Source organism: Crocodylus porosus, unplaced genomic scaffold, assembly GCF_001723895.1.
Source record: "Crocodylus porosus isolate Cpor-Errol unplaced genomic scaffold, CroPor_comp1, whole genome shotgun sequence".
In the NCBI taxonomy this organism is placed as follows: Eukaryota; Metazoa; Chordata; order Crocodylia; family Crocodylidae; genus Crocodylus; species Crocodylus porosus.
The window spans coordinates 102477258-102490138 of NW_017728943.1; the positions used below are offsets into that span (position 1 = coordinate 102477258).

The window sequence follows — 12881 nt, forward strand, 5'->3', positions numbered from 1 at the left end:
TGCAGAGGCATTCCCTGGGGACAAGTAGCAGTGGAACAACTATGTGCTGCTGCTATTTGCCCCTAGGGAAATGCATGTGCACACTCATCTGGATGGATCCAATGTGAATTAAATCAGCCAGAGGTCCCCAGAACTCCTGGTAGGGCTGCCGGGGTCAGTCCAGGTGCTGGCCCTAGTCTCCCCTACCCCACCTGGGGCAATTTGCCATGCGCCAGAGCACACATGCAGAGGCATTCCCTGGGGACAAGTAGCAGTGGAACAACTATGTGCTGCTGCTATTTGCCCCTAGGGAAATGCATGTGCACACTCATCTGGATGCACCCTATGTGAATTAAATCAGCCAGATTTTTAGCATTAATACTGGAAAAGTTAAACTTGTATCACGTAATAACCACAAAGTCCCTCAACGTGACTGATAAAAAGCTTAAAACCTAGGTCTCAAGTGCCCTAACACAAACTTCACCGCCTAATGACAACATGCACCAAAAAAAATGATCTACACTTGATCATGGGATGAACAATGGCTTCCCCTACCCCAAGTAGACTTTAGAGGTTAAATTCTCTTCTCTGACCTACACTGAAAGCTAATCCGCCCTTTCTACATATGTGAAACTCTCGTTGGGAAGGGCTCCAGATATTTATTGATTCAGAGGGTGGAATCCAGATTTCTTTGAAGTCAGTGGCAAAACTCGAATTGACTTCAGTGGAGTCAGGAGGTCACTCATAGATTTTAAGTCCAGAAAGAGTCCTATAATCATCTCATCTGCCTTTTTGCAAGCTGACATTTTTGCATGACACAGGCCGCAGGTGTTCATCCGACAGTACTGAGCCTGGGCACTTGTTGTTGAACTATAACGGAGCTTTAAAAATGGGATCTGATTGTGATTTAATGATGGGAAATCCATTGCATTCTTTGGAGATCTGTTCCAATAGTCAATTATCCTCCCAGTTAAAAGAGTGTGCCTTATTTGCAGTTTGAATATTTCTAGCTTCAGTTTCCAGGCATCAGAGAGGAGAATTCAGCCAATACATCTGATACACATCTCCTGTTCAATACAGAACAAAGTTTGCCTTCAGAGAAAACTTTTCCATTTCCTCCTCGGACAGGGATTTGTTCTGAAAAGACAGGGCAAGGTGCAGCCCACACAGAACTTACTAGACTTGTAGCCTGCCTCCTCCTCTTCCTTAAACCTTGCATTGTATTTCATGTCAATCTGTCTTTTTTAGCTGGTTCTGATGCATTTTTGCAGCAGCAGTGGCACTACAAAGCCTAATGTTCTCTTTAAGATTTCAGATGCTTTAATCAAACGTGTTCAGGTGTCTCAGGAACAGTGGGTCAAAGGAGCCTTGGAACCAAAAGTATCTGCTGAGTTTGACCTGACTCTGGATAGTGAACCTTTACTGCAGTCAATACACCAGCTGGATTTTATTCAGATGAAATGTAGGGGTGAGCTTTCATGATTTGATTTTCTCCTTATGTTTCTCATGTGTGTTTTGAAATGGTACGAGAAAGGGGGAGGTCAAGGAAAGGGGAAAGAGATAGAAAGAAATGTTATAACTTGAAATTCATGGAGAGTTTTTTTCCCCCCTTTGTTTGTTTTAAAAAAATATCTTAAACATATTACCATTTCTTTCCCAAGGGAAGTGTGCACCTCATCTTCGGGAACATGAAGAACCTCAGGCAATGGTATTAGGTGAAGTTAACTGTCTAAAAAGATAAGTGCATCAAAGTGAGACAGCCTGTCAGTGTGAAGGGGATCTGTGAAAATGAAAAGAACTTTGGTCCATTCTATAACATTAAGAGATGTAACACAGTGTATACAAGATATATGTCAGTGGCAAAAATATATTTCTAAGTGAGGAGAAACCACTGTGACATTTACACTCAATGGGGACACTGCAGCTGGCACAGTCCAAGAGAAAAATTTTGGGAGGCAGGCATAGAGAATCATCAGTGGAAGGTCATTCTTTGGTGGATTTCCTTAACATTAGATATCTGGATGAGCCTGAATTTACCTGTCATTAGGACAATTGCAAAAACCCGTCTTTTTATGCAAGGGCTCCTTCAGTAACCATGGGAAAAGAAGAGCCACATGTTGTCTTGGGACCAGAAAGGAGGGGGAGAAATGAACAGGCCTCCAAATAAAGTTACTGAAAGCACGGACCAGTGGAGGAGAGGTAGAAAAATATAATCTATATATATATCCAGGATGAGGGACATATCAAAATGTATGTATGGACAGAAAGACAGACATTCTCTAAAGTCTTCATCCAAAGCCCATTAGGTCAATAGAGTCTTTCCATTGTGTTCAATGGGCATGTGGATGACTGGGAAGAGTCCACCCATAAATATTGGATGAGTTAAAGATATAATGGTGTTCTTTTTCCTGACTGCATTGTAGCAGTTCATAAAATGAGGGTTCCTGCTCAGCCAGACTTTGTCTGTTCCCTGTAGGCTTAATTCTGAACTCAAGAAGCGCAAGATAAAGTAATTAGAGTGGCTAACTTGACAGATTTCCTTGGAGAAACAAATGGATAAATAGTTAAAGGCCAAAGTCTGCTCAGCAAGAAGGGATTGCATCTTAGTATAAATGAGTTATAATGTATTAGTGAAACCACTCTGAGAACATCTGTAAACTGCCCTTTAAAATTTTAATATCCAGAAAAACAGCAGTAAGAGCAGAAGGCATGAGATTTAAAGTGTAACTGATAACATTTTTCTGAATGTTTTCTGTAGAGTAGTTGGTTATCAACTCAAAGAGACTTAAATCGGGTTAGATTTAGTACTGGATTATAGTCCCTTTCAGAATAGCTAATCATATATTTAATTTAGGCCCCAGACAGACATGTTCACACTGTTACCTGCAGCATTATGCTGATGATTCATACTTCTAATCTAAGGTAACTTCACCCAATCCAGTGGATAATTTATCTTGAAATGGAATAAAATGCCACCAGTGTCAGTTACACTGGTTTACATGTCATCCATCTATGTCCCAACAAAGCCATTCACTGAAAGAAAATAGGCTATTACCTGCTCTCCTGCCACCTAGTGGCAACTCACAGCAATAGCCACCTACCACGTGCCCAAAAATAGCTGCATATCTGTCTGTTTACAATGGTATACAAGAAGCAATGAAAATTCTTATGGGGAATTTGTTCATCTTTCTTTGCCCTCAGTCACCCACCCAGTTCAATTGGCTAAGTAACCCACAGCTCATTGAAATATGAACATATTAGGTTTCTGGCTTCCAAGCACTCCTTTGTTTTTAACTTTAAAAGAAGAAGGATTTCCCCGGTGAATTGGGTCTCTGCTCATGACACTTTTGGCTGTTCTTAGAGGGAGATAATGTGGCCCATTCACATTCCTAGTTGTTATTCAGCCATAGTTTTCTTATGATAGCATGCTGGATGCTATACAAGATGTAGAGAAACAAGGCAATTCAGTCTCCGTTCCAAAAAGCTTCAGGTCTGAGGGCTGTGAGGTCCTAGCCCAGAGCTGTGGGGTGCCATCTCAGGAACATGCTAGGAAAAGTACTGTAGTTGAGGAAGCCATAGTTCTCTTTCTGCTCTTCTCTGGTTCTAGGCAGGCTAGTAAGTTTGACTGACCTATGCTCACAGCAGATCGCACCACCTCCTCCGAAGTGTAAGTCCATTTCACTAGCTAGTCCAGTAGGAAGAGAAAGCCAAGATGTGCCCATGTCCCATCCACCCACTTTGAAGGAAAGTAGTGGTCATGTTTGCCCTACACACCTGTACAGAAGGACAGGCAGCCTTTGTAGAGGCATGAGGAAGGTTCTTACTTCCCCTTAAGTGCAGGCAAGTAGTACAACAATAGTCTAGTCCTAAATAAATGCTAAGAAGATACAAATTGCTCCAGCTCCATCCTGGTTCCAGTCATTTCACTTGGCTGACATAGACCTCGTAAAGACATTCACTTTCTCCAGGGAAAGTTGCTGCTCTGCCACACGTGTATAGATGTTCAGGCTTTTCCTCTCAGAGTAAAGATGGCCACTCCCAGGGAAAAATAACCCGGAAACAACCATGGTTAAAACACTCCTAGGAGAGTTTCTCCTGAGACCGCAAATGTCTGCACGTGCTGTGGCTTCTCTCAGAAGAGAACATGGTCCTCCAGGATCCCTCCTCACCACCTCTCAGGGAGACAGTGTGTCACTCTCTGGACTCTTCTGCTCCAGCAGCGAGCAGAACATGCCCCTTTCACAATGCCCATATTGTGCTGCAAGGAAACACAGGCTGACCATGCACAGCCTGAGCCAGCCAATCAGGGTAGCAAACTTTCTTCTCTGCCCTGCTGCTGCACCTTCTTGCCTGGTTCATAGACAGACATTTTATAATGTTCTGCTGTTGGCCATACTCCCTCTTACTGACACCGTGGTATTTTTCTTAGAATGCATCTCCTCCCTATCCCAATCTAGTTACAATTACCATTCTGTTCTTCACTGGACAAAAAAATATGTATGTTACTTAGGAGATATTTTTGTTCAGTTTGCCTGCTCCTCAACACCTTGAGGTTTCTTTCAGAAAGCCAATTATTTTTCTGTGCTGTCATGTGATTCCAGGTGAACCTCACCTCTTCCCTCTGAGGTCTCCCTTCTCCCCAGCCCATAATTCCAGATGCCTAATAAATTTAAAACCAACCTTACACTATCATGATCTCATCCCTATGACAAGCAACCAGAGGTCCTCTGTCTGAATGGTCCTGCATGTAGAAATGGAAATATTTCATAATAAATGACTCTGTGGGCATCTCAACATCAGGTTGGACAGGAGTGTCACAATGAAAACTATGCACAGTCTTGTACCATGGGCCAAAAAATGTCTTATAGCTGCTATTAGAGTGGTAGTGAGTGCACAAAGCTCCACTGTCATGGGATCATCCAAGACTCAGGGTGTGCAGCCAACACTCAGGGTGTGCAGTAGGATACATATTGGCTGCACACCAAAAAAGGTGTTACATTATATTTTTCAGCTTGTGGAGCACAAAGTGAGGAGGAAGTCGATGGAGCTTGCTTTGACAGTGTCACACTCTAGCATGAGCCAATGCACAGAAGGTGAAAGTGTGATGTATAGAGGCATGATGCTGAGTCAGCAATACATTGGCTGGCATGTCTCTTTGCTAGCCCTTTAGCAGGAGTCCACAATATGCTGATCCATGGAGAGATGTGCAAGGTTGCTGGTATTCGCTGGCATTTTAAGCTAACCTACTTCTCTTTCCTCCACCATTGTCTTCTTTCCTCCATTGCATTTTGAGTGCCGTAGCCTGGAATTCCTACCCTCTGGAGTGATTAACTGGTTCTATGTATCAGATCCCCTCTGTTTTAGCTAAGAATATGAACAGATGCCTGAGCCATGGTTCATGAAGTTGGATGAGATTTGTGTTTTGTGAAATGAAGAATAGATACTGTTGCTTAAAATAGCTTTTCCCAGGTGAAGACTTGTCTTTACCTTGCACCCTTTTTCCACTCTTGCTCCTTCCTACCATGGAACTTAATTAAGAATGAATTCCCATGCACTGATTCCTTCTGTAGCTCCACTCCAATAGCCAGTCCTGCACAGGTGACACCCACGCTCACTATCACCAATTGCAAATTTTTCTTTCAGCCTGAGGCACTTCTTGCTTCCCTATCATAGCTCCAATACATACATGTCTGCTTCTTCACCCTTCAAGTGTACCTCCTTTCCTCAGCCCAAATCAGTCCCCAAGACCAACCCCAGCACCCATAGGTATATCAAGGCAGCTTCACACCTTGGGCAGTGACAATACATGCAGCAACTCTGGCTGCTGCACTGTTGGTGGTGGCAGTGTGGCCAACTGCCTGTTGTGGCTATTTTTGTGCTCCCGCCCTGCCACCCCCCTCCACCCCCCGCAAAGGTAGATGCCCTGGTCACCCCCCAGAACCCCTTCCTGTGGTATCTCCTCCTTGTCTCTTCTTCTCACCCACTACTTCCTCATTGCTCTGAGATTTTAAGAAGAATTTATTTGATAGAGGGTATATCTACATGAGAGACTACTATACACTAGATCAATCTAATGTGCAGTAGAGCATCACTGTCTACATGTGAACAGCAATTACTGTGCAGGAGTTTAGTCTAATGTGCCATTTTCTAGTACCTGTAGATACTAGAATGTGTAGCTCTGATGGAGAGGAAATTGCTGGCCTTTCGTATCAGAGAAGCAGCAACAGGAGGCCACAAGGGGTGGGGAGAGCTGTCCCAACTTGGGGGGGATGCTGCCAGCTACATAGAGACGGGATGCATCCTGATCTCCACATGGCTGGGAGAGCTGTCCTGACTGCTGGGCAGCTGCCTGCTAGCCACATGAAGATAGGGATGTGTCCTGATCTCCAGGTAGCTGGCAGGCAGCTGTCCAGCATCTGGGACAGCTCTCCCCTGCCCCATGGGGATCGGGACCAGCCCCCATGCACCCTGCAAGCCTGAGGCTGTCACCCAGGAGAGTCTGGAGCTCCCTCTGGCTGTTGCAGGAGCATGGCAGGAGCATCCCTAGACTGAACTGTTCCCTTCAGAAGCAAATTTGCTCCTTTAGGGGGCATATTCAGATGCACGTAGGGGTGCAACTGAATGCCCCTAAATTTTCAGTGCAGAAAATTCAGGCACATTAACTGCACATATAGACAGAAACTCCAAACAAGTGGCTTCATACCTAGTTTTCTCTCTGTTTATGTCAAAGCCGAGGGAACAAAATGCCTGAGTGTGACCTTATCTTCTCACTTTTTAATTCTGTTTGTAGTATGTCTGCCATGGGGATGATTCAGGATATTAACTTGTCTAACTGGCTGCTTCAGTGGGCAGGCTGGAGGCTTTCTAAAGTTTACAAAACTTCTCAGTGGACAGTCTGTCCTTTTGCAGTTTATAATGCCCTGCTGATCAACCTACGGGCAAAAATCAGTGTACAGCTTGCTGGTCAGCTTGACAAATGGCAAGCAATACATTGAAGCATCTGCCTCTTCCCCTTGGGGGGTGGGAAGGTCTATGAGATGTGTTCAATAATGTGTGAGGAAGCTGCTGACTTGACATGAGATGTCACTGAGGCAGTTTTAATCTAGTGCCCCAAGGATGCATCATTTGTACAATCACAGAACAGCAATAAAAGCTGGAAAAAAACTATTAATAATCTGGTCTGGGGCCCTGCCAATGCAGCAATGTTCCTTTGACTGTAGTTTTTAATGCTTTTTCTGTTATGCCTTTCAGTGTTACAAGCAATGGCATAGTTCTTCCATTTAACATCAGAGCATTCTTTTTTTTTCTGGTACAGTGTTTAGCTTCTGTTTATCTTTTCTTAATGTTGTACCATTACTCCAAGCTCTATGAATATCCCATGTGTCCCTAAGTAATTCAGCTCCTTCCACACATGGGTAAGCAGAAAGGCCCCAGTTTCTTCCCTACTTGTGTCTGTGCCTAGAGTGTAGCAGTATGCCACTGAATAGTACCATTAGAAAATTACTGTTTCTCCCAGACCAGATAAGGCTCTGTTCATTCCTGCTTGCTCCCCAATGCCTGCAAGAGAGGTGGATGGGATGAAGCACCAACTCACTCCTGTATCCCTGGCTCAAAATCCATATACATATGCAGGGGCATAATGAGATATAAGAGAGTGGGTGCGTATTCTCTATCCCTTTGCAGTATGCTGCGGCCCTGCAGTCCAGCTAACAGTGTGGCCATAGACTTCACAATTTATAGTCAGTGGGAGGTTAATAAGAGGCACTTTATAAATCTTGAAATGCAGTCATATCTGACACTTAATGCAGCAGGAACCCAATAGTTCCCCTTAAAATATGTGAGTAATAGGCATTGTAGCCAACAGGAATTACATGCATCCTAAGAAAAGAGGAGGAATATTGGGTTCCTCCAGTTTAACAGCACATACTAAAACTAGAGAGAGGTGGTTAGCTGTGTTAATCTGTAGTCATGCAGAAGACATGGCAGGGATTCACCTTAGAGATGAACTGGTTCAGAAAGGCATAAAGCTTTTGTAGGCCACAGTCTAGTTTGTCAGATGTCATTCATAGCATTTGATGAAGCAGGCTGTTGTCTATGAAAACTCATATATTTCTGAACACTTAGTTTCTAAGTGTGCTTGTATACGAGTGGGGAGGCTGCTCCAATCCGCTATAATTACAGCACATCAGAACAGACTCGATTAAGTGGAGAGTGGTAATTACCGTGCTCCAGCAGCCTCCCGTGCCCCCTGGTTGGCGCTGGACAGGCAATTGGAGGAGAGGTCCAAGTGAATATTTGCTGGTAGTGTAAGAGTGATGTTGTAACTGTGATGGTCCAGAAATTATGCCAGAGGCAAGGATTTCTTAGGGTGAAATCTTGTATTGGACCAACTGTATGTCTGGGATAGGGTTACTGAATTACTGTGCAGCTATTCTGGAGTGAGAGGTAGAAGAGAGAAAAGAACAGCTCAGGGCTCCTACATTGGCTCCTACAAAGGCAGATTGAGGGAAATTAAATACAGCCACAGAGCAGAACAGGTAAAAAGGAACACACTGACATTTTTAAGAGATAAGTCAAGAGATGGTGAAAGTGCTTAGGATCGTGCAAGAAGCATGCACCATTTTCTGAATGGAGTTTGAACAATATATTTCATGCCTGTTCACAGAACAGTCCTGGGGCTGTGCTCCATGTGCATCCCACTTAACTCTAGTTTTTTAAATAGTGTGTAAACCCTGCATTGGTCTTCTGCACAGAGGTGAATTTCACCCTAGGGTTTACAAATTCCAGTGAAGGGAGATTGTAAGGTGCCATGATGATGGATAAGATTGTCCACTTGGGCTCATAGTGTCGACAAATAATATATATGGCTTCTTCATCACAGGAAGTATGGCTGAAACCTTCACGTTGCTTAGTTTTATTTTTGGAATGTCAATCTGGTTATCAATACCAAAGCATTTTTACTGAGCTGATCAGTGAAAGCAATACTCTCACAGACACTGTCAGTATCACAGTTGTAGTTTCCATATGGATAAATCAGCATTCAGCTCTATGATCTAAGTGCAACCCTTTCAAACTAAATATAGGAATTCACATAGAAGGTTCAACTGATGTAACTTTCCTCAATAATTTCCTTGAGTAAGGCTGGTCAAAAAAATTCTGTCAAAGTTGGCTTCTGGCAGAAACTTGACTTTATGACTAAACAAAATATTACATGAAGAGTTGTTTCTCCACTTTCGGTTTCCTCAAAACATCCAGTGCTTGAAAACTGAAGTGTTTTGCACTGTCATATTTGGACTTGAAGATATCACCGCAGTGCCTCGTATGTGTTGTAGTTCAGTGCACTCTTCTCAGTGGGCTGGGCTTGCCAGCCAGACTACATCTCCTATCTTGCACCATCTCTAGTCCCTTCTCTTCCATCCAATGACGTACTATCTCCCTGGTCTAAAAAAGGAGACCCTGATGTATAATAGGGTAATATATTCCAGCCAGGGAGCTCAGCCTCTAGAGAAGGATGGAAATATCAGGCACCTAAACTACAATGTCCAGGTGACACCACAACAATATTTCCAAACCAAATCATTTCTGGTTTTGGCTTAAATATTTTGGCTTTAGACAAGGGTTTTCAAGTTTTTGCTAAAATGTTTTTGTGCTGAATTTTCACTGAAAGTGAAATTTCCCATGAGGGAAATACTCTTTTCCTGACCAGCATTATACCTGGGTAACTTTGCCTCCATCTTTGGAATAGAGATGCTGGATAATCAGATTGCTTCCAGCACAACATGATGGATTAGGACAGCTACACTAACCTGTGCTCAGTTCCCATAATAGTGCCACCAGTCCCACTGCTGCAACTGGAAAAGTGCTGCACCCGCAACAACAGTGTGACACTGGCCTGGAGGATGCCACCTTTTAGCCACAACCCCGTGGAAGGTTATATCTTGGAACTTGATGATGGAGACGGCGGCCAATTCCGTGTGAGAACTTCATTCAGCCTTTATTTTGGGTTTTTTCTGGAGGGGGAAGGGGGGTTGCATTGCTCTCTCTTGCTGTTCAACTATCATAAGGACATGGATATTGAGAAAGAGGGCATGTCCTTTAATTCATTCTTGCTTTGGTAGCATGGGGCCAATGAGCTGTTCCACCCTCCATGTCAAAGTTTCTTTGGAAGATTCTCCAGCTAGTGTGATTTGCTTCTGTGCTGCCTTTCTGCAGCCTCTAGCACAGAGGTCTTGTTGGCTGAAAAATGAAATACCAGGGTACTGCTGCAAACCCCGGTTGGCAGGTGGCCCTTTCTAGGACAACAGCCAATGCTGTAGGTTAGGAAAGTCCCAAACCTGCTACCAGGAAACTGAGTCACCTTTGTAGCCTCCCTCTCAGCTGCACCCAGCAACCAGTGGTGTCAACTAAGAACCTAAATCAAGACATGCAATCCTGGAGCAATTTTACTGTTTCTACTTTTCCCGGTAAAAAAGACTTTCATCCTAGGGTCTCAAAATTGTTTATCTGACTATGGGTGTGAGCCAGCTGGCTGACATGGAACCCAGGCAAGACTGAGGTGATAAATCCTCTTTAAAACAGTATTTCCACCATTAATTATTGGAGTTTCCTATTTAGGGGTGTTCCTAGACACCCAGCTACTGATTGAAAATCATATCACAGAAATGACTGATTCGGCTGTTTGCTGTCTGTGCCTGGCTGACGAATGTGACATGCTGCTGTTCAGGGTTTTGTTACCTTGAATTAGACTACTGTGATGCACTTGCACATGAAGCAACAGTGACATAACATGCAGAGTTTCTGCACAGGGCAAATGGGGGCAGGAGGAATGGGGTCCAAGAGCTGAGAGGGAGGAGGAGGGGCCCCAGCAGGGTTTTTTTGGCTGGGCAGGGTGAGGTGTAGCACTTTTACCCATGCCAGGAGCTCCACAGTCCTGGCTGAGCTGCTGCTGCCTGCCTGCTCTAGCTGTCGCTCTTAAAGCAGCAGTAACTGGAGTTTCCAGTGTAGCCATGCTGCTGGGGAGCAAACTCTGCAGCGATGGGAGGAAAGTCTCATGCCCCTCTTAATTTGGTACCCAGGGAGGGACCCCCTCTTTCCCACTCCTGGTTATGTTGCTGTGAAGCAATGACTTAACCCCTTTGATTGCAGAGTACAGCAAGTTGCTTATGGCATGAGAGCATATGAAACAAGTGCTGGCACTGGCTGCCTTGGGCCTAAGGCAGGGTTTAATGGTTAGTTATAAACCCCTAAATGACCTGAATTTGACCCAGCTGAGGGATCACCTCTCTGCCCATGCCATACTGCCATAATTGAGGTCAGCAGAAATGCCTCAGTTGGATCCCCCTTATTATAAAAGAGATGGGCAGCTAGCAGGTTGCCTTCTGCAAGGGCACTAAGACTCAAGAACTTAGTTTCACTAGTTTTATTCACCTGAAATAGCCTGAATTTGGTATCATTCTAGTATGCTACAAAAGCCACCTGGTTGACTGGGTTTTGGAAGAGGTAGAGCATCTGCTCCTACTATGAGGAAACTAGGAAGGAGTCCCCTGATTGCCTGGGATCCTGTTGAAATGCTCTGGGATTTCACTATATTATCAGTGATGTGTTTGGGTTCCTACAGTCATAGTATAGATGCCTTAACTATTATTTAGAACAAAATATATCTAAAAAATACATTCTCAACAATTTGTCATGTGATTTCAAGTCAGGGTGGCCATAATATCCAAAGTAGGACACATCCAGGTGCATCTCGCTATTGGATAGATTTTGCAAACCTCAGGCCTTCAGGATTACTATTGCTATGATCTCAAGATTTTGGAAATAGAAAATATCAATCTCATTTTTTTCAAATTCCAGGTTTACAGTCTTTCCATTGAACATTTGGCCTGAATTGCTGTGATACAACCTCCATACACTTGAGTTGTTTTAAAATAAATTGCCTGCTGCTCGGGAAATGTCATTCCTATAAAATTATGCCTGCCATGTATATGATATAATTTATGTCAACATTAATAACACCATCTGGATTTCCTTCAAGGTTTTATTAATATTTTGCCTGTAGATTTTAAAAAACAGACTTTAGTCCTCATCACAGCAAAAGCTCTATTTCTGAGTGAACAGAGGCAGTAAGCAAAGGTATGAAAACACTAGAACTGGCCAAAAATCACTATTTAGAACAAAAACAAAATATATTTTGTAAAATGTAGATAAATTAAACTGTTCCACAAGAACCTTTGTTTCTCTCATCATAATACAAAAGATATCAGGGCTCCATAGACTCTTCACTATGTTGTCAGTACAGGTCCCAACTCAGCAAAATACAGACACCCTTGCCTGACTGTAAGCAGAAGTAATCCCTTTCCTATTTAGCACATGCTTAAGTCCCACTAACTTCAAAGGGACTACTCCTGTTTGTAAGATTTGGCACCTTACTAAACCGGGATCTAAGGGTGTAAACTGGTATCATGTTTCATCTTTGTGACACAAAGGGAAAGTAAATAGATACCCATACCTTTCCTCATGCCACAATGTGGTCATGACATGAGGTAATAATGTGTGGCACTTTGTTGTGGAGGACTTCTATTTGCTTTATGGTAGGAAAGCGGCAGGAAAGCGTGAGCAGTCCAGAGCTGCCCTCATTCTCTAGCCAATGCTTCAGAGGTTTAAGGGGCCCAATCCTGTGCATGCCGGGAATTCTTGGGTGCTGGGACTTCCAGGGTGCACTTTCATAGATTCATAGATTCATAGATGCTAGGGTCGGAAGGGACCTCAATGGATCATCGAGTCCGACCCCCTGCATAAGCAGGAAAGAGTGCTGGGCCTATATTACCCCAGCTAGATACACATCCAACCTTCTCTTGAATACCCCCAGGGTAGGGGAGAGCACCACCTCCCTTGGGAGCCCG

General features: G+C 43.7%; 1 protein-coding gene across 3 annotated transcripts in view; it reads left to right on the forward strand.

The window, feature by feature from the left end:
- Nucleotides 1–12881, forward strand: part of TRIM67 (tripartite motif containing 67) — a 53494-nt gene that overhangs the window by 19367 nt on the left and 21246 nt on the right. Inside the window, exons 5-6 of one of the 3 annotated variants that reach the window (XM_019549892.1) lie at nt 1288–1447; nt 9796–9953. In XM_019549892.1, the coding sequence (XP_019405437.1) occupies nt 1288–1447; nt 9796–9953 (318 nt within the window). The remainder of the gene's footprint in view (nt 1–1287; nt 1448–9795; nt 9954–12881) is intronic. The other 2 variants (XM_019549893.1, XM_019549894.1) reach the window with 2 other exon arrangements.